Source organism: Lissotriton vulgaris, chromosome 3_1 (assembly GCF_964263255.1).
Source record: "Lissotriton vulgaris chromosome 3_1, aLisVul1.2, whole genome shotgun sequence".
Lineage (NCBI taxonomy): Eukaryota > Metazoa > Chordata > Amphibia > Caudata > Salamandridae > Lissotriton > Lissotriton vulgaris.
The window spans coordinates 381,857,920-381,884,890 of NC_141689.1; the positions used below are offsets into that span (position 1 = coordinate 381,857,920).

Below are 26,971 nucleotides of genomic sequence, written 5' to 3' on the forward strand. Positions count from 1 at the left end.
GCTAGGGAGCTGTAGGCCAGCTCTCGCGCTCACACTGGTCTGCACTGCAGGGACCCTCCGCCCTAAACTTGGGGTCTGCTAGTCTCCAGGAGGAAACAGCTCAGCACTCTGTGACTGTGGGGTGCTGGGCTGCCTGGCTCTAGAAGAGAGACCTCCACCTGATGAGGCTGGGCGCCTTTGCTCTGCCCAGCACGTGCCCGCCCTCTTCTGTTGTTCTGGAGAGGAGAGACCCTCCGCACCTCTGAAACGTGAGACTGTTGGTCTGCAAAGCAGAGGTCTCTGAGCCCTGCGAGACTGGGGTCCGCCTGTCGATCTGAATGACAGAGATCTCAGCAGTCCTTTGAGACTGGGGGCTGCTGCACTGCAGAGGAGAGACTACAGAGGAGAGACTGCAGAGGAGAGACTGTCCCGTCTCTGAGGCAGGGGCTGTTGCATTTCAGAATAGAGCACTCTCAGCCTTCAAAGATTTGGAGCTGCCAGACTGCAGGAAAACCGCTCTGTCATTCTTTCCAGACAGGAGGATGTTGGGCTGCGAGAAGAGACCTTTCACCCAAGAGACCCTGGGTTGCTGACGAACACCTACTCAGCCTCGAGACACTGAAGGCTGCTGGTCTCCCGAACAGACCGCTGGGTTTGTGGACTGTTAGTCTGAAGGAAAGAGACGTCTCCGCCGACTGGGGCTCCAGAGCAGGAAGAGATATCTCAGCGGCTGGTCTGGCGGACCCTGGGTCTATGGTGCAGAGACCCCTCGGGCCCTGAGACTCGACTATCCCTGGGTGGACCGGAGATCTCTCAGGGTCCCTGTGACGAGGTCTCTCAGACCTTGGGACCGGGTCTGCTCGTGTTTGGGACAGAGATCTCTTGGTCCCTGAGAGGGGGGCAGTGGTGACCTCCTGAAGCCCTGAGAGTGGAACTGTTCGTGACTAGGACGGAGATCCCTTCCCCGTCCCCTGAGACTTTGATTGGCCGTGTTTGGGAGAGAGATCTTTCAGCTTTCTGAGACTGTGACTGTTGGCGTTTGGGACAGGTATGTCTCGCCCCCAGAGACTGGAACAGTTGATGTTTGGGACAGAGATATCTCACCCCCTGAGACAGACTGTTCGTGCTTGAGGCAGAGAATGTATCTTCCCCTCTGAGTGGGTCTGCTCGTGTTTGGGGGACAGATCTCCACCTCCCCTCCCCCCCCCCCCCCCCCCACCTCCCCGAGACTGTCACCCTTCGTACGTGAGTCAGAGATCTCTTGTCGCCTGAAACGGGACTGTGTGAGTTTCGGACAGAGATTTCTCGCCCCGTAAGAGGGGGTGGGTGTTTGGGACAGAGATCTCTCGCTCCCTGAGACCGGGGCCGTTCGTGTGTGGGTCAGAGATCTCTCGCTCCACCGATTGGTGCTCCTGATCTGCGATCAGCTTCTCTCAGCTCCTGTGATGCCGCCCAGAAGGAATTCTTCTCTCGTGCCAGGGTTTCAGATGTCCACCGCTGCTTGACCCCACTGACCACCAGAGGCACACCCCACCTCTGGCTCCTAATCGCCGAGCATTACAAGCCAAGGCTCCCAACCTGTTTACAGGCAGGCGGAAAAAACAGCACTTTGGGGTCTTCAAAGCGAGCCTGCCTTCCCAAGGCTGACAATTAGATGAAGAGTTTACAGCTGGCCTGGGCTCTGCAGAGCGCAAGGGGGTGGAAGCAGAGCCCGCTGGAAACTACTCGCTGAACATGTTTCCCTCTCAGCCTCTGCCGAGCGGACACTCGAGCATCTGACATGGCAAGGGAGCTCGTCTGGGGGGAAGCGGAGCCACTACTTTAAAACTTGTCCTCTAGGAATAAGTAAGAAAAAAAACACGGAGACGAATCGGTGAACAGGATTTTATTTTTGGGTTACAGAAAAAGAGCCACTTAGCTGGACCGGAGGGAGAGGCGCTCTCTGGAAGCGATTCGTCCCCTGAGTTATGGATGGTGGCGCACTCACTTCAGCCGAGGTCCGAGCCCCGCGGGAGATAGGTGTCCGGCGGCCCCCCGCGTGCCCCCCACCAGTGCGCATCCTTCCAGTATGTTTCTTCTTGTGAGGCGTTCCCTGCTGCCGCGAGCTCCACAACGATGTGGGGATGGGTACTGAGGAAGGGTGCCGCCGCCTTGTCCCAGCTGCCCTGCTTGGCGCTGCTGCTCTGGGTGTCGTACCTGTCGGTCACCTGCCATGAGCTGGGCAGGGGCTTGCTGCCGCCGGGGGTCGCCAACGCCTCGGTGCCCGTGGTGGGCAGGCACGCCAGGAGCTACCCACACCTCGAGGGAGATGTGCGCCTGAGGAGGCTGCTGTGCGTCACCAGATACTTCCTCAAGATCGACGCGGACGGCAAGGTCGGAGGGACCACCAAGGAGGACTGCCCGTACAGTAAGTGCCCCTCGCCGGTCTCAGACGCGTCACGAGAGGGTTTACGCCCCAAGGGGCTTTCAAAGTGGGGATTTGGGGATCTGGTGGCCACTGGGACTGGCATGCGCCCTGCTGCTCCAGGGTGATGCTGAAAGCGCGCTGTGTCAAGGCAAGCACGTGTGTACCTCAGTGTCATTGCATTGAAACTCACAGTTGTCCCTACGCAGCGTTTATTTACTTTAACCCACAGCCTAATTTGTTTTGCAAATGACGTGAGTAGGACGGAGCCCGGCAAGGTGAGAATTAAATGTTCTTGTGGGCGATAACTTGCCATTGACGCTGGTGTGTTCATTCGTAAACCCTTGTGGGTGCTGGAACTGGTGATATTTCTGGCGTCGGGTTGGCAATTGCATGTTTAAGTGATCTCTGAAGACGTTTAGTGCGTGAGAAACACAAGAATGTCTGCAGAAACAGCCATAAGCCACTCAAATGTGTTTATTAAAAAGAAGCAGAATAAACCATTTACCAATAGCACTTTACAAAAATGACCACTTGATGTAAATGGTTCAAAAGAATCAAACATACTTGTTTGTAGTTAATTGTTTTAAGATATCTCAAAGATAACTTGTAGTGCTAGTCTCAAAGCAGCAGCGCGGAGAACGTTATTTGCTGCAAAGTTTAGTTACAACGGGCACACACCATACGTGATGTAGGCATTGAGCACGCGCGTTTGTACATGGAGAAAGTTCTGTCTTCATAAATTGTATGTTTTCAGGGTCATCCTGGCCACCCGAGGACCTAGAATACTGTAAACGCCGCCCATGGCTGTAATAGCCGCAGTGACCGCAGCGCGGGCTGGGTCCCTCACACGCACACGCACACGCCCACGGACACACAAAAAACACATCCAGGATTGCACTGGTGCAGGGCTTAGAGGCATTCTCACACTCACCGACACACTGCACACCTTTCAAAGACTTACATTGGCCTCCGGAAGTTTCGCACACTTATACTGCGGCACTCGGAACCCCTCTCGCGCTCACACTGGTCACGGTGACCACAGCACTGGCTAAAAGTCAGTCACACGTACATGCTATCATTCTCAGCCTTACGCTTGCAACGGTGACCACAGAGGGGGTAAGAGGCCCTCACACATACACCCCGGCACATTTTAAGCACTCCGAAGCTGACACTGGCATCAGCCGCTCTCACATGCATACAGCCCCACTACATGCCACTTCGTGAATACATGGCAGACCACAAGCCACCAGAAGACTTACCCGGGACACGGCAAGAGCATCAGTCACTCACACATGCACACTGACAAACTACAAATCTAGCTAGACGTGCACTCACTCACTGCATGGCAAGAATGAGTCACGCGCTGGCACGTCAGGACTACTGTTAGACTTTCCCTCACTGGGCACAGTATAAAATAAACATGACGCTCACTGCTACACTGCAATCACTAATATGCTTACAGTGGTCAAGGTTAACACCGTGTCCCACAGGGGTCACTCTGCTACACTATAAATCACTTCACAGTTTACAGACACCGCAACAACTGGTGAGTCACGTGGTGATATTCTTCAACCCGCATTAAGGCAAACTCTGGCACATGGCAACATTGATAGTCACACACTAAAACATACACTCGGAACCCCTAGGTGTTACTGGTCACCGCCACCTGATCACAAAACTGCAGTCGCACAGTGCTGTGTAAGAGGGGCCGCAGGCACAGTCACTAGAACCACGTGGAACCAGATCTAGTCCCCACGGTGGGCACAGTTCACAATGAGAGTCACACACACTGGAAGACCACAAGCCCGTCATAAGTAAACAATGTCCTAGGGAACCACAGGGCGTGGGAGTAGCTTTCTGGAAGACCACAACCACATCCGTGGCTTATCCCGCCGCACTTTCCACATCTCAGATGGCGTCACACAGTGGCACACCGAAAGTGTCACATATCCTGAAACTAGGTTTGGTGACCAGAGTTCGAAATGCACTTGAAACATAAGCTAGCGCCCTTCCAACAAACTCAGCAGCCTGCGGATGGGTTCAGTGACCACATCACAGTGCACTCCTGACACCAGCTCAACAAACAAAACTCCAATGGCTCTCACTGTACCAAGGGGCCACAGCACTTTATACACACGAATCAATCCCTGGCACTTAGCAGCCCTGCTCTGTTTTCTGTCACTGGGGTCAGTGATCGCATCACTAAATTTGACACTCCTCAAACCCATTTAATGTTCAATCAATCAGTATTTGTTAAGCGTGGTGCTCACCTGCCAGGGTCTCAAGGCGCTGTTGGGGGAGGAGGGGAGGCGGTGCATGTCCTACTGTTCACTGAAGTTCAGTCAAAGAGCCTGGTCTTGAGATGCTTCCTGAACTCGGTTAGCGACAGGGATAGCCTGAGGTGTTCCAGGTTCTAGTGTTCACTCACTTGGCTCAGTGAGCAAATCACAAAACACACTGAGGGCAGACATTAGCATAGACTTCTCTCTACATCTGACCCTCAGTGTTCTCTCACTACTCCTAGTGACCACTTCAGACACTGGATCGTAAGGACAAGGCAGGACAAGCCATTCAGCCACTCTGGCATGCCCCAGGTAGACTTCAGGCTAGTGGGCATATGTGAGATCTGGGTGGGCTCCCTTGACCCAAACATGGGAGACCCCACATCCCCCTTCTAGTCGCAGCCTCCTGCTGTGGGGGGCTGATTTTGATTTCCAGTCTGTCCGTGCTGGTACATGCAATGGTGCACATTAAACACATTCCAAGACCTGGGAATGCCATCTAACTGCAGCAATTCATACACAGAGATTCGTGGAAAGCGCCAGCCCTGTGCGCAGTAACGGGGTTGCCAAACGTTCCATGTCAGGAGGACGCCTTGTCTTTATTTTACACATGATTGCTATCAGATTCCTGCCCGTCGCAGAACCCTAGTCTCCAATCGGAGGTGAAGGTCAGACATGGATCAGCAATGAGGCTCTGGGGTAGAACAATATGGCAAACATTATAAGAGACACCATGTTTTCGGGCACATTGTTGCCTTGGGCGCACTCGACTGCACTAGTCCCATTCTGTGTTCCGTCACCGCGTGGGCGAGCTCAGCACAGCAGGCAGTGGCGGGGTATGCACTTGTATGACAGGCGTGATCGTTGTCAGCACGGATCCCAGCCGCATGGCTAGCCAAGGTAATTGGCCGTGGCTGACTGACGGAAGGCTGTTTGGCCGTTACTACTCAGTAATTCGCGTTACATTAAAGTTTGTGAGCAAACTATGTAATAATCTAGACCGTTTCATAGTTATAATATGATTTAGTTATATGATAATTAGGTTGCCAGGTGAACTATTGTATTGCATGACGAAGGAATACATTGATATTGAAATTATATGTGAGGAGGAATTCAGACATGGACACTCAAAATGAATGCCAATTTGCTGTCAGTGACCAGGCAGGCCCACGCATGTCCCTATCAACCTTAAGGCCACCCAGATTACCTGAAAATCTAAAGTTAGTAAATGACATGCGGGAAACGGTGCTCCAGTCATGTGTTGTTTTTAAAAAATTCCTGTTGCATTCTGGGATTTGTATCACATAAGCTAAATATTGTGTACGAACACACCTGGAAATAGTCAATTGAAAAAAGAAAAATGAGGGACTGAAATTTGACTTCCTTATGACAGAGTCATCTGGTAGACGGGACAAGGTGTGTGGTGCCTGACAGACAGCTCACGGGCCGTTGGCGAAGGGGGAGGGGGGTGTGAGGGGAGGGGGGGCTCCTCCGGCTCTCGCCGCCTGGGCTGCTCGGGCACCCGACCCGTTTGTCCCTCGCAATGCTACCCTTCCTTCTCTGGTAATCGGATCCTCGTGTCTGCCTGTTCGACAGCATGTGTGCCGCCTTGTGCTTGTTCACGGTGCTTCTGGAAGCTCCCACGCCACTGTGCTGCCCCCGCCCCAACTACCACCAAGCACCGCAGACATCTGGGACGCATCACGCAGGCCTCATTCGTATGTCTCCGTTGAGTTATTCGCTGCCTCAGTGGTATGGCGCACCGGCGGCGCACTCCCAGGTAGCCCGCGAGGCACCTTCTATCCTCGCAATGTATCTAGAAGTGCGCCCATGACCTTGTGGCAACCTGACGCACTGTAGTCCCCGATACGTATTTACAAGGAGTGAAACTCCACCAAGGGCCACAGCTGCGTGCTTGTCTTGTGTCGCACGAGTGCGCCCGGCTCCGGCAGTGCTCTTTTAGGTACCCTTGAGGGGCCGCGGCACCCAGTCCTGTCTGTCCTCTCTCGAGGCGCCTCCGTGACCGCTGTTGATATGTATTTAAATATGCCAGGCAAGGAGCGCAGTGTCTCACAAAAAGTGTGCCCCATGATGTTTTTCACCTGTGCATACGCACTCTGAATTGTTCTCGATAACAGTTCATCATATGCCCCAAAAGCAACTTTGCAGCAACAATATCAACTGCAAACCTTTATAACTGGCCAACGCGAATTTCACACGGGGATCTCCGAGTTCAAAGGCGTTCCTTGAACCTAGTGCACGTTTGCACCGACGTGAGCACTGACAGAGGGTGTTCTCCAATAAGGTGCACAATGTTACATAAACTCTTTAAATCAAGCAGTGCAGCTGGAACGCTGACGCTAATCCTGTAATACATGTCATGATTGAAGAAGAAACGCAAACCCTCCTCGGCGCGTATTACATTGTGTTTTTTTTATACCTTGCTTCATGGGTCACTAAAATCGTTTGTTCCTTTCTAGTGTCACGCGGTCTTCTAAATGTTGCTTCTTAGGTTTCCTCCGCACCGATAGACTCCTGTGCCGCGCTTCGGCCGGTGAATCATGTCTGATCGTGTTACCGTTCGAAGGGCCTTGTGATTCCCATCAGCGCCTGGCTCGTCCGAGTCCCGTCCCCGCCGAGCTTGGCCTGGGCATCAGAGCGCCCAGTAAAGGCTCTTAGTGACGGGCTGGCGAGGCGTACTGGCACTGCCCAGTGTTAGATGGATCGGTGCATGGATGTTGCAGAGCAGACCCGCGTCATCAGCTGAGAGATAGCTAAGTGGGTTCATGCACATGTTGTAGAACACCTGTCCACAACCTGAAGGTCTCATATTGGAACCCCAATTGAAACACCCAGCCTCTCATCCTCCCAGGGTCAATAACACGAGTAGTATTAAATTGCGTAGTAGTGACAGCTGTTACACACCATGCGACATGTAGGTGGTAAAACACCCTGGGCTTCATGAGAGTACCCTGGGAATAGCAGTGATGGGATGTACGATCCCAGTTATTTCCATATTTTGCGCGGGTCTTTTTGTCTCCTGTAGAGGGTGCTATAGAAGGGGTGTGCCAGGGGTGCAGCGCGTGTCAGGTGGGGAAAGGCTCGCCGCTCCACCCACTCTGCAGTTTTGGAGAGGGGGGCGGGGGAGGCTGGACACAGAAGCTGATAGCGCCACGAGCACCTCTGCTAGTACAGTTCTGTTACGACTCTGGGCCTAGGATTATCAGGCCTGGGATTAGGGCCCCAATAACTCTAGACCGGACACAAAGGGGAAACTGGACAGGGCTTATTTATGAGAGCCCTGCGTCACCTTTGCACCAGGTAAAGTGGTACATGCGTGACATAGGGCTCTATTAAAATTAAAGATGTATGAAGCCACGCAGAGCCACCCTGCATGGCTTTGATTGGCCTCTTAAATCATGAGTGAAGTAACACAGAGTAAACCGGCAATCTGCCACTGTCAGAGATTCTTAAGGGAACTTTACATGTATCCACTGCTCACATGTCAATGTGCGGGCATACTTCTACACGTGGAAAAGAAATACTAAAATGCATCAGCACTTCAAAGCTTCTTTATTTATATTTTCCCATGGGGACACATGAGTGTCTCCATGGTGGAAACCCCTTCTGCTACCCTGCATCATTTTGGAGGTATTCCCACCCAAAAAATTGATTTACTCTTACAGCTGGGGCTCAGGACTACTCCCTGAAAACTTGCAGGTTTGCAGGTGAACCAACTGTAGAACGCCCACAAACGCACATTCAGTGCTCAAAAGTGTTTAAAGAGAAAAGAAACAACGCTGGTGGAATAAACATATGAGCAAATATGGCTGTGGGATGAACTGATCCAAGTTCATAGGTCAAATGCCCTAATTGGTCACAATTTTCTGGGCTGGCTCTCTACCCTCTAGGCACCACAAGGATCAGTTCCCATGTAATTAGACAGCATTTAGGCAATCGCATAATGACATGTGCTGGCTCAAAATCAGACCAGCTGGAAATGATGTTGTCCTGGTTCTCACCACACAAGCAGATATATAATAACAGCCACGCATCATTCGTGTGTGTGTATATATATATATATATATATATATATATATATATATATATATATATATATATATATATATATATATATATATATATATATATATATATATATATATATATATATATATATATATATATATATATATATATATATACATATATGCCTTTACATAAGAGACAAACAAATTATGTACGTATATGTATGTATTTTTCTCTGCCTCTTATGTTCTCTTATAGATCTTCTTGCAGCTCAAGACAGAAGAGCTTCCAAACGATGGCACATTTATGTCAATATTCTCCGATGCTATTAATTAACGCATTGGGCTGCTCGGGTTCTTTCATGTAGTGCCCCAAAATCTAACTAATGCCCCAGCGTTAATTAGCCACCAGTGGCTCAGCTCATTAAGTTAATAGTCACTGCTCGGCTTTTTAATCTGCACAAATGGGCACGTTTAAGTACCAGGAAGTTTAGTTTTCTGGTGCCTTGTGCAAACATTGCTATACACGCCGACATGCGTTTAATGGCCATACATTCTTCACTGCTGCCGCGCTTTACTCAAGTACAACTGGAGTACTTGTGGTTTTCAGCCGTCTGCTGCGTTTTGTGTGTTTGGTGTGTCGTGCCCTGTTTGCATTCCCTTTGGCACAGACAGCAATTGGTGTATTTTTTCAGGCAAATATGTGTTTGCCATCTATTCCGTTGCTTTCGAATAGGATTTCCCAAATATTGTTGACTGACAGATTTATCTATGCTTAGTATAACAAAAGGCTGCCTACAAGAGGCCGGATACAGAAAAGGATTGCACATATAGATAAAACGTGGGTGTAAAAATGGCAACATTAACAAGGGAAACATTCCTTGGTGGGATTTTGAAGTCTTAATACGGATGGTGTGGGCTTTATTTGTGCGAGCATGTCATCAATTGATATTAATGAGTAAACAAGGCTGCATTATTTCAGAGCCCTTTCACCAGGATTGGTTTTGGCCTCTGCTGTGGAGAGACCACATCAACACGTGCCAAGGCCTAGAATGTGCATGAGGTATGAGAACCTTAGAGGTGATGTTAGTAATTGTAAAAAACAGTGCGTTATTGGCTGGCTGCCATTACAAAGTTAAAAAAAATAGCGAGGGCAGCTCAAAAACTGGACTCATCTTGTTCAACTGTTCCAGTTCTGTCGTTGTCCAGTCAACACTCACGGTTTGGGCCGCTCCAGGCTGCATGCGCTAAGCACTTAATGTCAGTAGTTCTTTTCCTTCCTGACAGTATAGAATGCCTGCATGAGTAATGTTTGAATATGTGTGTATATACAGTACCTGATGGAGAACAGCAGTGCTGTTACATACTTTTCTGGCTGGTATTAGAGTTAACTTGTGCACCATACCCTGCGTGGAATAATACAGGCTGCATGTGGTTGCATAGGATGCACTCACACTTTCTGGTTTAATCCTTTGTGCTTGAAGGTAGAGCTCTTTGAAGCACCACCCACATGTTCTGAACATGCAGACATCTATCTACAGCTGCAAACTGTCACCACGGCAGCCATTAATATTAAACCCGCCCACCACTTTAATTTAAACCAGCAGCACTATGTTGTTGCTCAACGTGTTGGTTACAATGTCAAGCACGCCATAACAGTGAAGGGCTATTTTTCATCAGTGCCTGGATTGGGTTCTGTCATTATCATGCAGGGTTTGAGAATGATGGATAGATGAGACATACAGGCATGTTCAAATCTGGACAAAGTGCTTCCTATAAAGTCAATCCCATCAGTGACATAACATAAAATGATGGCCCCCCTGCAGATGGGATGAGGGGCCTTTAAGATTGGCACACGTCATCGGTATCCATAGTCTTTGGATTGAGTGGGGCAGTGGCCTTCCTTACACTCCTGAAGCAGATGTGTGCATATAGAACAGAACACTGCGATGCATCTTAGTTCTTAGGAGAGCCTTCTGTTCATATCAATGTTGACGGTATGAAACCCGCCAAACCTGAACATACATATGAAAAAATATGATAGCATTTAGAAGTCCACAGGAAGGTGCAGCCCCGTCAATCATGCATTAAAAAATATATTGGCAGATACACAAAACATTTTAAAGGCATAAGTCTTACTGCTACCCGGGAAAAGGTTATATTTTGTGCACACGCACTTTGCACAGGATGGGATTTTTATACATTGGCTAATCCGTGGGGGGCTGTCAAAGTTGTAGTTAGAGTAATACAGTGAAAATTAAGTGAACACCCATGCCGTCGTTACTTTGTGAGTACGCAAACATTTTGCAGAGCGGATATACGTCTTTGGCACCTGCATATGTGCCTTAGCTACTCTGAATTGAATATCACTACATTTCTCGTCCAGACTGGTAGAGTGTTGGTAGGAAAGGTATAATGAGCACTCTCTACCCAGAAAGAACCGACAGTGAGAGATGCTTAATGAAAGGCCAAAGAGTGACTACCAGACTCCAATAAGCAAAGGGTGCAAGGCTATTGCAACATATGTTCACATTTCATTGGAAGGGTGAAACTATTGGGATGTGTTATTGACAATACAATTCAATCATTCAAGAAAAAGGAAAGAAACATCAAACAGCATTCTGGTATTTGTAGCCCAATCCACCCACTGCATCTGAGTGCTTGACAGTGGCTGCAGCCCCATTTAAAATCCCACGGGGCCAATTGGCAAAGTTTTTTTCTGGAACAAGATGCACTCATGACTAGGAACGTGGTAAAGCACACAGCATGACACTCACATGGTTGCCAAAAAAGAGGTGCTAATTACAGGGCCCCAGAGCACACTCAGTCAAATTGCATCAGGTAACAGTAAAAAAGTTAGGGTCCAACCATGCAGAAAGGGCACTTTCCTACACATGGTGATTCATTATCCATGGACAGTGGTGAACCAGATAGTCATTACCTGCCATTAGTTCAATTTTAGCCATAACAAATAACATTCTGAACATGCCTGATTTTAAAACTGTGCTTGTCCTTGGTTACTTGAATTTGGTAGTAAGCCTGTCTCAAACTTCTCATTAAAAGATAAAGGAGAAAAGCCATTGGGATATCTAAGGGTCAGTTATACTACTACATCACATAAATTAGTCTCAATTTGTGGCCAGTATTGTTCCTACCTGTGTAGACCCAAATTATGTACACATTTCAAATCTGAATGAGTCACAATTAATATTCATGATGTAGGTCGCAAATAGCGACTCGATTGGACACAATGACAGGGATAATGATTTCAAAGGGTCAGCAGACCACCATGTCTCTGATAGCTTTTTAAATGAAGATTATTTTGTTTTTTTATTCGTCCCATTTCCTTTCACCCCTTCGCTGCTGATGACGAGCTCAGCTCGTCATCAGCCACGGTGGTGGTGTGCGGATGACGAGCTGAGCTCGTCATGTAACGCGGTTTTTAGAAAAAAGCCGCACAGCGCAAAAATAACCCCTGCACGCATGTGGTTAAAGTAAACCGGGCTGAACTCATATCAATTGGGCCTATGAAAGGGACACTCCCAATATGTCCTTCCAAGTGCTGAATCAATATGGAGTCCAAACCCATTTTAGAAGCCGTTAAACTATTACTGATTCCTAAAATGGATTTAGTAAATAGCAAAAAACATTTCTGCGGATTTACACAGCATTGTGGACTGTTTGCAACCATAAAACCGTTTATACAACTTGCTACATATCTACACAAGATCAGACAGTTTGGTGAAGCCGAAGAACCAAAACTACAGTTTTTCTTGTTCCCAGGATCTTGGTTTCCCACTACATTTTGATGAGTGAATGTGTCGGGTTCCAATCTAAGTTTTATTATCACACACTTCTATAAACTCTAAACCCAATTCTGAATTTGTCCAATCTTGTAAAGATAACCAAAGACAGAATATAAATATCTAAGATTACACAATTTAGTCCCATTCGGAGACCAGGATTAAAAACCATTCGCCTCGTTCTACAGTTTCCAAAATGCCCACTAGATTACTGATGTGGGTGTGGTTCTAATAGCGAGATGCAAAGAAGGATGTCCGCAGTGATATGACAATGTTGGCAACCAAGCCCAGATTTTAAAGCAGCATTTATTATCAACATATTTTGTTAAAGTGGTAAAGGTGTGGTTAGACGTTAAAAAAAACTTTCTAGACCCTTCCCTCTTCTATCCCTCCACTATATTTTCCAATCCAAATAATAGACTAACATGTGCACCATTCAAATAAATTTCATATTTCCCCAGACTAATTCACCACTAATTCTTTTTTGGTTCCTCAGTAATATGCTAGTTGCCTAAAAGAGCTTCAACACCTCATCAGGAGCAGCAAGTTCTATATAAATGAAAACCTTTTACCTCTTCTATCCCTCTCAATCCAAATAACAGACTAACATATCCACCGCTCAAATTAAATTCCTATTTTGCTATACTAATTCACCACTAATCCTTTATGGGTTCCGGAGTAGCATGTTACTCGCCGAAAAAGTGTTTTGACTCCTTGGCAGTGGTATTAGCAACTGCAATTACAATACAATACATGTGATGTACATTCTGCAAAGTATGCATGTGTTGTTTCTAACGTTCCCATGTGTCCTGTCTTTGTGTGTGTGTGGTTCTGCTTAGCCTGGTAAATGGTCATAATTGGAATGTCATGAATGATGTCATCCTTGCCTTGAGGATCATTAATATTAGTTGGGGTGGAGGATATGCAGTTGTCTCTGTAACTTCTGGTGCAACACAACTTAATAAAGGAAGACTTACATGAACACCGACGTTTGCCCTTCCTTACGCTGGCAATGAGAATTCGAGCACAACATTACAGCGAAAACTATATACTAGGCTTAGCAGAACCACACAGACAAGACACGAACCCCCTGCACCCCACACACACACAAACATGCCACAAAGCTTAAGGGATGCACTTTTACACCGAAGAGGACCCTATGTCAATTGTTCAAAAAGTGCAGAGAAGTTCATCTTTCAGTCCACTGTTTATTAAATGTGTTTTGGAAAAGAGAAAGAGGACAAAAGTTGCAATTTGCTCCTTTTACCAAATCGTTTGTGAAACTGGCCTAATGTATCTACAGTCCATGAAAGATACAAAAAGAGTCGGCACCATAGCAAAAGCAGTGGTAGTGTGTGGCATGTGGGCCTCTCCACTGCAATTGCCTAAAGTGAGAGAAAAATGTTTAATGATTTGTTCTCTAGCATTAGTTGAATATGGTCAGAATCAGCGATTTTGCTTAAGTCTTCCGGGGGTTTCTGGTGCGTGATAGCGACTGATCAAGATTCTTTTCCTGTGCGGCAGCTAAGTGCATGAACGAGTGCACGTACAGGCACTCACACGCGCGCGCGCACACACACACACACACACACACACACACACACACACACTGTAAAACATGCTCAAAATGCAGTGAACAAATTTACCAGCTAAAAAGGGCTACCCTCAAATAATTTACTTGAAGGAGCACACTTTAAGACGTTTTCCTGGAGCAGATCTCTTTATCTTCCCCCAAAAATTACAATCATTTATCATAGGCATTGCTACTCAAAACAGTGAATGTTTATAACCGAATGCTTCATGCTAGATAATAAGAAACATTAGTCCTGAAGTAACAGAAACGTATAAATTCATAGTTTGTGACAGATCACAGAAGTCAGAAGGAAAAGAAATTGGACTTTATCAAAGAGGTCTCATCAATCTGTTTACAAAAGTCTTTGAACTTAAGTGGGGCTTCATACACCACTTTAAAAAGCACTGCAAAGTGCTCCCCAATGAAATGATTTGGCTCCACAATGTATGTAGGTCGCCATTCGTGATTCTGTAGCACTCGTGTAAAGCGTTCTTCAAGCATCGCTTTTACTGACACACGTTAAACGATAAATCACATTCTGCCTTTGGCAGTGCTGCTCTCACAAAATTGTTACTGAATTTATGTCATCAGAGCAGGCTGCCCATGGTTCACCAAAAGTACAGGCAGTGAATCTTTGACTCTGTCGGAAGTTCTCATACTGCTACAAGACTAGTTAAGAACAATTTATTGCCTTAGCGTGTGTCATAAATTATTTAAAGTTAGGGATCTGGTCTGGCTTGGTGGTTGTGGTGTCAGTGTCGTTTAGTGAATCCTGAATCGTCGGAGGCGTTCATTTCTACTGCATAAATCAGTCATGTACTTAACGTGTTTTAACTAGGCCATCTCATCGTGTGCACTAAAATCAGAACAGTTCCTTGTTTTCATTCCAGCGGGTAATTTAGTTGTTGTCTCGATAAGAGCTATTTTAGATGGCAACTAGACATGCACCCGAGGATGTGTGACTCACCCATGTAGTTAGACAGCTCTGCAAATGCATTCATGCATGTTTGTGAGGAATTGTGGCTATTCATTAAACATAAGCATACAGCTAAAGTCCACCTTATGCAGTCAAGCCCTTGAATTAACGAGCTACTTGTTGTGAGGGCAATATATAAGCAATGTGGTAACTTAATTGTAAGTGCCTGCGGAGTTTCTACAAGCAGGGAGCATAAAGATATGCAGATTATGTTTGGCCAACACAATTGGTATTGTTCACGGTAATGCACCAATTTGTAGGGTGTTATCTGACATTTATTTCATGTTTTATTTTCATTCACGTGCAAAGTTTCGCAATTTATACATTTTTTATGGATTAGACAGTTTATGCAGCTGACACTTATTTTGCTTAATTGAGAGATTGCAAGGTTTATCAAATAATACATAATATTAATCAGTCAATGTGTTTCATAAGCATCCTTTATGAATTGTTTTAATGCAAAAAACTCAGTGTCATATTCTAGTCTTCGTTTTTCATGGCTTTTATTTGTGGGGGTTTGTCCCATATGGTTAGAGGTCTGTGAATAATGCTGCTTGTGCCTTATTGTTGTTAACGGTGCATGTAACTGTGAATCTCTAAGTCTCCATCATCTCATTTTTAACAAGGAGTGGAAATGTAGCAAGTTTCAGTGAGAATGAGTGTTTTTGTTCATTTAAAGATATCTCCACAGACATCAGGGATCTAGCACCATATCCAATTTCCAACAAATGCATACATAGATTTGTGAGCAATAATCTAGTACTTATTTCTTAATTGTGTTTCTAAATCCATTTTAATACGGTTCTCCTAAGACCCATGTTCCTATCCACTCACACGCTTATTATAATGCATGTGAAGTATTTAAAACAAATAGATAATGTGTCCATGTCACTTCGAGTGCACATAAACTTTTCAGTTTTCCATGCATCACCCCTGCACTGAACACTGTCAGGAAGGATTAAGATGAAACTGCAATTGTGGACGATGTCACAACTAAAGGCCAGTAGGCACGAAAGTGGTCATTGCTAAAATGAAAGCAGATTACATAGTATCTCTATTCATGCCTCGGATCTCAGCAACTCCATTCGACTTTCCATCTACTATTACCCAAGGGATCATATTGATTAGATCCAAACAGTAGCAAATGGCTATAAATGAAGTGACCATCCGCCTAAACATATCTTTAGCTGAGTGGGATATCTTTCTCATCTCTATAGTGCCATGTTTCTTTTTGATTATCGGCTCTATGTAAGGGATTTTCAGATCCAATGTTAGAAAGTAAGCTAAGATTGTGCAATGAAAATATATGTGTGTCTGTAATCTTCCTTATTCCAGGAATCCTCCCTCCTTTGCCTGCAATGGCTCTATCTATCGAGTACTACTTAACATAAACAGTTTGATTTTCGTTTAATGATCAAGGAAATTAGGATGTGTCAGTTTTGGTTCATAGAGGAGTCAGTTTTGTAAGAATTTGTTTGTCACCCATGAGCAAAAGTGGCCTATACACTAAGATTATCACCTTGTTACTGCAAGTTTTCGGTGTGATTCACAAAAGTTGTCTGGTAGGTGAGATCTAAAAAGAAGTGATAGAGCACGAATACTTCCTTTCGAAGTTCAATATTTTAACATAGTGCCCACTGAACATTGTGTTACAATTTAATTACATAGGCGAAAACTTTAAATGAACCATGTCCTAATAGAATATGTAACCATTTTTTAAAGTTAACATCAAGCAGTGGTCTAAAGTCCTTTCTCCATTTCATGGAAGAGAATTTATTTCAGATGGTCCTCGGACGGTGAGCTACAGTATCCTAATTTCTGATGCAAATAGAGAGAGGAAGCTACCTGACCACTTCCAGGGCCAGATTGGGAACAGCAACCAGCCCTATGCGGGTGTGGGATCCGAGGGTAAAGGGGTGCTAGTAAAAAGCAGCACTCCCACTTTTGTTACAGGGGGCTGATATAGCAACCATTTTGTCTGTTAAATTTGGACTCCACTGAATTCAGCCAGTGGTTGTCTCTTATCTGTGGTCTTGTAACCTGAACACAAAAGGGGGTTGTTCTTAGAGACAAATTTCCAACCTGTGTGTGTTTTCTTTCATCCATGTAGTATTTGAAAGCGTTTGCTGTTCCCTGGAGTCACTCTGATGAATTTGGGTCAGCACTGTTGGTGGTGAGAATGTTAATTTCCTTTGCAGTAAACTGTGCATAAATAGATATGTGCACTAAAATCAGTGAGTTCATGTATTGTGTACTGGGCAAATGATCATATGTTGGTAAATCCTCATATGGTTAGGGCTGTGATGAGGAAGATGAATGACACTCTCAATTCAGGGCTGCATACTTGTAACTTTCTCTACACCATGTCCTACTTTTCCCCATCACTGTCTGGGATTCCACCATCCTGGCATTTGATGGCTCCATCTTTGGAGTGCTAATTGACATAATCGAGGTGAGCAGTGAGGGGCTTCCTCTTTTACCCATCATGGTGAGACTTTGTCAGTTTTTGTTGCATTTCAAACTCACATTTGGTTTCTAGTTTGAGGACAGTGACTTAGATCACATGGTGAAAAGTGTACCAAACAGGCCTTGGTAGCATGAGTATTGACACCAGTTGTACACTATCTGCTTCTATATTGGCTATGAGGAGAAAACCCGAAGAGCTTTTGACGTCTATCTATGGACACCAGAGATGTCTGACTTTGTAGTGGAGCACTCCTAACAGTAAAATTACAATTTGCAAGATATGCCAGCAGACAATCATTTTTTATCTATGTGACATACTTTACATGTTTGATTTCTATTACATTACACATTAATGCCTTTACCAACTGGAATGTACAGCTTGTCAAAGTATTGATAATTAACTTTTATTTAGATTATCTGATTATGATGTTAGCAGTTAAACATAAGAAAAATATATGAAATGCATGCACTGCCTTAACAGATAATTTATTCTACTGAAATAATTCCCTTTTGGTCTCAACAGTCGTTTCTGTTCAAGCATGTCAACATTCAGTTGAGTAATTTATAAGCAAGAGTGTGGCATGGTGGTCATTAAGCATTTATGCATACAGAAAGAACTGTATGTTTTAATGTGTACATGACAAAATAGCTTTACATTTACCGCATTCCCATGACCCGGGCCTTGAACGTCGAGAACTGTATTGTAGATCTATACAAAACGGGAAGTTTAAATCTGATTTATGGCCACCTGCTAACTGGAGGCTAAGAAAACATTTGGTGCTGTATACATTGACAGCATAAGTATTTGACACCAAGACATTGACTGCTTAGTGGTAGGGTTCACACACTGTGGGTTAGTTGAAGAATAATTTGATATAGTGCAGGCCTGCTAGGTTAACACTTCATAACCCTTCACATATGGCAGAACTTTACTTTAGTTTATATAGTTTATGAGTTCTCATAACCCCCCCCCACAACTGGCTTATGCTAGCGGCGTTCGTAGCAAATACTTGTTGTCCTAACACAAGGAGTCTGATTACAAATGTGGAAGACGAATACCTTAAAAAAACCTCTTACCATAAGTTTCTTTGGAGTGTAAATACTGACATTAAACCTACTCAATTTACCCTTCATAGTAGGTACTGTCTGCTTTGAAATCTGGCTAATACAATATGATTAATTTACATTTAGATAGATTGGCTGTTTGATTTTGCAATCGTCTGAGATTCTGAATCTCTTTTCTTGGTGTCCAGACATAGCACATATGTTAGCAGTCTCACTGAGTTGGGACCAATAGTCTTGTAAGTTCGACACACTAGATTTGTTTGTGGATCTTACATCAGATTTTCTGCATTTTTAAAAGTTTCTCTCCACACCATTCTAGGTCTTATCCCTGTTCTAGGTCTTAACCCCGTCTTTTCAGTTTAGTCGGCATTTGGCTTCTTGTGAGCTGGAGCTTGCCAAACTAGGACTCTACTCAAGCGATGTATCTGCGTCTGCCTCTGTAGGCCATGGAGAATTAACAGCATTTTACAGTACGTTGACTAGACCATAATGAGATGATTTGCTTCATTCTCAGGGTAAAGGTTATTAGTAAATGGTCTGACCAGTAAAATGGTTTGGTATATTTTGTACATGGGCACCTGCAAAACCCTGTATCCATAACCTTTCTGTTTGAAGTCTCATCACAATATACAAATAGTCTTCTGAGTTTAGCACTCCAATGCGGCATATACTACAATGTCACTGTGTCACAGTTTTGTGACAGTTCCTACAAAACTTTTATTGTCTTTCTCTTGATTCAGAAGCCATTTCCAAATACTTAGAGTGAATAAGAGAGGTCTCCTGCCCTTGATGGTCCTCCATCATTATTACAGATATCTCTCATGCATATGGATGATCTTAAAGAATTCTCAATGAATGTATGATTGGACTCAATGTGACAAACTAGGTTTATGGTTATAAACCTAGCTCCATGATCTTGTGCAAGTGATCAGCCTTTCCACTCAAGTGGTGATGCCATCACCTAAAGTTGCCAGATCAAGTACCCCTGTAACAGCATGCATTCTACCCAGCTACAAAACAATGTTTTTTTTAATATGTTTTGTACTGCCCTGCACTGGTTCAATCAGAGCAAATAGATGACTTATTTAGTATGCTGCCTATGGAAGAGGCATTGTCCTGTTATAAGATTCTTCTTTGCAGATCTGCCATCAGCCAAGACCTTTTGATTTTACTAAAATTGTATGTATAATATGGTTACTTGTGTCTCTTTCATCCAGCCCTCTTCTTCTATTGGTCTGTGCCTTATTATTTACATTTTAATTCTGTCCACTACAGCATAGGGCAAAGGGTTAGCGCACACTTCAGTCACTGACTAACTTCACTGTGAGTGACAGCATTTAGCTTTTTCACATGGAACACATCCACACACAATGAAATTCAAAGGACTTATATGGCAGCGTGTACTTGTTAAAACAAAAATATTTTGATTTTCTGAATATTTCCTGGTATAGTTGTGAGCCCAAAACCTTCCCCAACATTAAAGATGTGCAAAAACCTTGACTAATAAAAATAAGCATTGACAAAGCCAAAAGGTTGGTAGACTATTCCGGACCTAATGATTTTGTCAATGCTTTTTTTATGATATGGAGGCACGGGTCCTTCCCGTTACGAGAACTTACAAGCAAGTGGAGTGAACAAGCAGTCAGTGTATGTCCAGCTTGTAGAGTGGCCAATGAATCCGAGCTCCACATAGTTTTCTTTAGCCCGGCCTACAATGAGATTCGCAAAAAATGGATTGTCCCCCTATGCAGAAACTTGGGATTCTCAGAGTGTTTGGCCACGTTCAGAGTTCTGAAAACAGACCTGTCGGATCAAATCGTTTTCGCAGTGGCTAAATATCTAGGTGCAATGTGGTCCTTGAGAAGACAATGCCTTAAAGCTGGTTACTGACTTTATTGCACCAAAAATGTGAAATTTGCACTAAGAAATTTTCTAATGGACTCCAATGACCTTGTACAGCCTACATTTTTTACTTCTGAACAGTTTTATGAAATGTTTTAATGTCTTTTATGGTGAAAATTCACCGAAATAAAGATTTATGAATGAATGATAGATGTGAAATAACCTGGATAATTATGTTCAAGCCTAGCAGAGCACACGACCTGGCACAGTTAAAAGAAGTGTTTCATTTTTCCTCTAGCACAGATGAAAACATGGGTTTCCTTTCAACAACAGTTGATTGCACAATATTTATAGCAGTGGTTTAAAAAATATAGACCCGCATCTCCATTTACTTTAGGTACTGGTCAACCCTTGTCAGTTATATGCATTTCAGCACCAGGATATTGTACCTGCTGACATTGCGCTCTACAAATCTGCGTAACATAACATAGCATATACACTCATCATGCCAATACACTTTCAAGGCAGTGGACCAAATATGTCCCAATTGCTTTGTTAAAAAAGTTCAGAGAAATATTTACATATCATAACAATTTACAACAGGAATCATTATCCTTAGAGGCGTGCTAGTGACTGGAAAATTGAGTATTTCGTGAAGAGACATTTAAACAATATTGTGGAACGAAATGGAAAGCAACACCTAGAAACCAACAGGTTTTTTCAAATTGCACGATTATGTTATTTGTTGCACTTAAGAAAAGATATGCATTGCTGTAGTGAAATTGAATTCAGGTTAAAATGAGCTGCCTAGCTACATATCTTAAAATGGGTGGAATCAAATCAACACTATTTCTATTTTTAAGTACCGATTTTCTTTTGACATATATTATAACAGGTATCCCAATAAAGCATTCGGCCTCTTGCACAGAACTACTTTCTGAAATAATGCGACTTAATAAACGTTTTTTCCTAGTGATAAGGGGTATTGCTGATTGTTGGCATCCTTGCTTTTTTGTGGTTAGCCATGCTGGCTTGGCTGAGGCGCTCAGAGCATTATTCCCTTTTTCTGGCAATAAATCCCTACCAGGTGCAAGTTTCAAACTGCACCTCCCCTCAATGTCTTCATGACGTTCTTACAGACTGAAAGCTTCAGCATACCCACCATTTTGCCTGGTCTTTTATCTCCGGGCAAATCCCCAAAAATGTTGGAAATTAACTTCCTGTTTTGTAAATAGATTTCAGATTTTTAGGAATTCACAATGAATTTTAGTAATCTTCTTGGGAGGCTGTGGCTTTCACTACTTCATAGGAGTATTTACCTCTATAATTATTTACACTTAAGAAAAAAATACCAGGAGTAAATTGATATAGCTGTGTAAATATAAAGCAAAAGTCCATTTAAACTTGTTAACTCTTTTAGATTTTTTCCCACAAGGACAATATTTTAACTCATGGAGAAACTCCTCCGAAAAATCTCTACATTGTAAGGGGAATTCTCCTCCTTTCGCACCCTGAAAAGGCACTCAATTCTACCCTTGACAAGGATAACTCAGTGACTGTACCCAGGATGGGCATGTGCCAGCAAAATTCTCTGTTTGTTTTTATTTACTTGGCAAGAAACCCTGCCTTGCAAGCCCATAAACCTTTTCTGTGGACTTTTTTTACACATATGTAGTATTACATCATACAGGTATTCAAGTGTATTTTCAAATTTAGTAGCTAGCAGTAGCTATGTTATGTTATGTTTTTTAGCACTTATAAAGCATGCAGCTACTCCCAGGAGTGTCCCGGCACTGAAAAACAAAGACCACGTAACAACTAACAGAAAGAGAACACCTACTTGCGAAATGTAGTCTGAAGGCTTACAGCTGAAACAGCCAGGTCTTAAATTTCTACCTAAACGTGAGTAGGTCTTGCACCTGTCTGAGACCGAGAGGCAGAATGTTCCATAAACGAGAATCTGCCACTTGGAAGGATCTGCCCCCGATCCTAGACAGCCTGACCTTAGGAATGGAGGTCAGAAGTTGAGCAGAAGACCTCAGAGTGCTTTGGAGAGTGTAATGTTGAAATCTTTCATTGAGGTAATGAGCCCCAATCTTATGGAAGGCTTCAAAGACTAACACCAATCATTTAAAATGTATACGTTTCATCAGATCTCTGAGATCCAATGACCTATGCCTTCTGATCTCTCCCCGTTTCAGACTATCCAGAATGGGTGGCAGAGGGTTCAGTGTCATTGCGGCAAAACTATGGAACGCGCTGCCAGTCGATCTTAGATTCTGTCCCTCCGAATCCATCTTCCGGGCCAGACTCAAAACTTGGCTCTTCTCTGGACTCTGATCTACTATGCTACTTCCCCTTCTTGCTCCTTTCCCCTCCTCTGAGACTTAGGTTCTAGCGCCGGGACACCCCTTCGGGGGTAGCTGTGCGCTTTATAAACTACATAAAATAAAATAAAAAAAATAAAATCGGAAGCCAGTGTAGGGAAACCAGCAAAGGGGTCGTATGTGTCCTGGGACCTGCAAGAAAAATGGCTCTGGCTGCAGCATTTTGGATCAGTTGAAGGCGGCCAACCAAATATGCCGGCAGACCAAGGTAAAGAGAGTTGACATAATCCAGCCGAGAGATCACCAAGGCCTGAACGACCGTCTTTCTATGTGAGACAGGGAGTAGGGGGAGAAAGTTTTGCAGCATTCTCAACACCCGAAAAAGGTTTCCAGCCACTGATTGTATCTGGGCCTTCATTGAGAGGGTCGCATCCAGTTTAACCTCTAAATTTTTTGCCGTAGTCACTGGTGCTGAAGGGAGGGACATATTTTGGGGCCACAAATTAAGCCAAGCCTCACAAGGGCTGGAGCCAAAGAAAATAATCTCAGATTTCTCCGAGATACATTTCAGTTGGTTAATTCTGAGCCATGAAAAAACCTTGGATAAACACATTTTAATAGCATTGCAATTGAACTAGGCCCCCTTCTCACATGTGAACAACAGTTGGGTCGCACAATGCTTCTCAGCTATGAGTGCGAGAGGGGCCATATACAGATTGAACAGAGTAGGGCTCAAAATTGAGCCCTGAGGAACTCCGAGGTTCATAGGCAGTATAACGGCGGTGAAAGGAGGGGACCAAATAGTTTGTTTACAGTTATTAAGGAAGGAGGTGAACCATCTCAATATGATACCTCCGACACCGCACTCCTCAAGTCTGCTCTGCAGTCTGTTATGGGGTACGGTGTTGAAGGCAGCAGAGAGGTCCAAGAACACCAGTGCCGCATTGCCTCCTTTATCCAATTGGGTTTCAATAGCTTCAGCAACTTCTAGTAATGCTGTTTCCGTGCTGAAGTTTGCCCTGAAACCGGACTGGCTGAAATGAAGCAGATGATTGACCTCCACATTCTCTGTGGTGATCATATTGGCATATTTCTCCAAGGCCTTAGAGAAAAAAGGCAATAAAGAGATGGGCCTGTAATTACAAGTCCGAGAGAGGCCAAAGAGATGGTGTCACGTGCCCTAATACTTTCAAGGCTTGATTATGCAAATGCCCTGTTTAGTGGCTTACCTGCTTATCTGATCCAACGGCTTCAGGTTATCCAAAATGCGGCCGCAAGACTTCTGTTTCAGCTCCCCATGAGATCTAGCGTCCACCCTTACTTACGCAGTCTTCATTGGCTTCCGGTTGCCCACCGAATTTTGTTTAAATCACTGGTTCTCTCCTTTCGTGCGACCCATCAGCTTGGCCCTGTGTACTTGAGGAAAAGGTTTACCTTATATGTTCCGAACCGCTGCCTCCGCTCGGCCAACCAGTGCCAAATGACTGTGCCTAGATTTAGGTACACTAGATTAGGAGGCCAGTCTATCTCTGTCAGGGCCTCTAGGGCCTGGAATGCTCTTCCTCTGCATCTTAGGGTTGCCCCGACCCTTGCTGCTTTCAAGAAAGGGCTGAAAACTCATTTGTTCCATATGATCCTTTAACTGTCAGCTCTTTTTTTTCCCACTTTATGCAGCCTCACTCACCGCGCCAGGATACTTGCTAGTAACGGAGCGTGATATAAAAGCTTTTATAACATAACATAACATAACAAGCTGCACCAGGGTCGGCCAATGGTTTTTTCAGCAGCGGGAGGATTTTGGCGTGTTTCCAGGACTGAGGCATAAGACCTTCTCGGAGAGTGGTATTAAGAATAAAATGTACTGCAGGATTGAGTACCTCTGCAGTAGATGATAGTATTTTGGCCGGACAGGGTTCAGAGGGTGAGCCTGATTTGAGATCCTTCATAGCTGAGTGGGATTTTTCCAGAGAAATAGCAGGGAACCGCGACCAAGATGGGTCAGTGCAGCGCAACAGGCGCTAAAACAGTGGCAGCAACAGGTGCAACCGGCTATGTTTCAAAAGAGTCTTGGATAATTTTGATTTTAGCATGGAAGAAACATGCCAACAGATTAGTCCATTCATTAGTCAGCGTAAAAAAGCTGCTGGTGGACTTAGGAGCTACAAAATTTAGTATGATGTTAAAAAGTTCTCTGCTTTTATTCCTAGCTTCATAGATTTTAGCGTACAAGAAACATTTCTTTCCCTCGCGAACATTTCTATAATGCTCTCTCAAAGACCTGCTTGTAAATGCCTTTATCTATGGAATTGTAATTTGCCCGCCATCTCCTTTCAAGGCGTTTGCACTCACTTTTACTTGCCTTCAGGGCCACCGAGAACCAGGGGGCGGAGACTCGGTTCATTTTAGTTTGTCTTATAGTCGGGGGAGCAATTTCCAAAGCGCGTAGTTGGCGCCAATGCTCTAAGGCTAGCACATCACCCTCTAGTTTCCCACTCAGAGGAATAGGATAGTGACTTAGTGCTTCCTGCATAGCCTTTGGGGAAATCAAGTGGAAAGGTCTCTAATTGTTAGCATGGGTCTGGCCTATAGAAAGATGCTTGTCAGGCTCTCTGGAAACTCTAAAACCTAACAAGCAATGGTCCGACCAGACTAAAGGAAGGGGAGCGTTAATTTCAATTTCCTTAGATGAAAAAAATCTGATCTAACGTATGCCCCTTATCATTCGTACGGAGATGGACATACGGGGTCATATTCAGTATATCCACACATCCGTACAACCTTACTGACTCTGGATCTGAAGTATTATCCATGTGTATATTGAAGTCTCCCAGAACTAAGCCATGGCTATATTTAGCTGCTATGGGGGAAATAACATGGCTGAGTGTTTCTAAAAATGTTCCAGCTGGCCCCGGAGGATGATAGAACTAAGCCGGCAATAGACTGTTGAGCCGAGATAGTTAGAAGGAAGCCCAAGCTCTCAGCTCCTACTGACTCCAGAGCGGGTAACACAACACAGTTAATGGAGCTCTGGTAAATCAAGGCCACCCCCCTCCTCTACCTTCGACTCGGTCTTTTCTCAGAAAAAGGTAACCAGGGGGAATTGCACTGGTAATCGTGGGATTGGATGCTACAGACAGCCATGTCTCCGTTAGGATCAGCAGATCAGGGCTAGAATCATCTAGGAGATCATGGAGTTGAAGTTCATGTTGTTTAACCGAGCGAGTATTAAGTAGGGATGCCTTATACTCATGCACCAAGGTACTGTGTTCCTACTGTTAACGTAGTTGTAAAGATGCATTTGTGGTTGAGTCCTTTTGCTACTTGGTCAGTAGTTAAAAGTTGGTAATCCTAATCTTAAAATTACACATTGCAACTAACAAATCACATCTTTTCTCTGGACAACGCTTCTACTTATTTAATCTGTATGCATGTAAAGATGGAACTACTGTAATTAACCTACCTCCCATTATTTCCAAGGTGAAGGTTAAACCTATTTTCGGCTTCTGAGTTCTGAGCAATATGTGATTTCCATTACAGCTTAATGGGGGTTTGTTAATTGTTTTAATAAGCTTGCATTTCTTAGCACAGTAACGTTTACTAGTCTTAAACACGTTTCTGTTTGGTAAATTCTACATTAGCAATGGACTCAATGCAAAACCAGTGCTTTTTAAGCAGGTAATCTGGGATATTCTGGAGTTAGTTATATCTAGATCTAGAGAAAGACACACATACTCAACAGAATGTTTTGTGAATTTGGCATGACATGACATAGTGTAAAAGATGTATGTAGTCATGTAATCCAGGCTGCATGAGGTATAACATTTGCTAAACTGGATTTTCTTTGACATTCATTAGTTCAAATAAATATTTGCTGCTGTTGTTCATAGGGAAAATAGGCTTTCCATATCTATGTATACAAATGTAGCTCCAAGGGTTGAACATTTGAAGTTTGATTCTACCACACTGTTATCCTTTCTTGACTCAAGAACATCTGTTTCACCTACTGCGAAGACCAAGACAGTGTCATACATATATGGTCTTACCTCTGGCACCTACACCCTTATTCATGAAGGCAGACCCATAAAGATTTGAATTAGCAAAATTCAAATATCCAGTTGGAAACGATGAAGCGCTATTTTCTGTGCCCATTTGCCTAACCTGCAGAAGACCACAGAACCTAGTTTATCTTGGTGTTCCTGTTAGTCTTTTAATAACTTTATTAA

General features: G+C 44.2%; 1 protein-coding gene across 1 annotated transcript in view; it reads left to right on the forward strand.

The window, feature by feature from the left end:
- The first annotated feature begins 322 nt into the window (after window positions 1-322).
- FGF10 (fibroblast growth factor 10) overlaps window positions 323-26,971 on the forward strand; it is a 275,907-nt gene continuing 249,258 nt past the window's right edge. Inside the window, exon 1 of the mRNA XM_086960608.1 lies at window positions 323-2,386. Coding sequence (XP_086816734.1) covers window positions 2,095-2,386 — 292 coding nt within the window. The 5' untranslated portion in view covers window positions 323-2,094. The remainder of the gene's footprint in view (window positions 2,387-26,971) is intronic.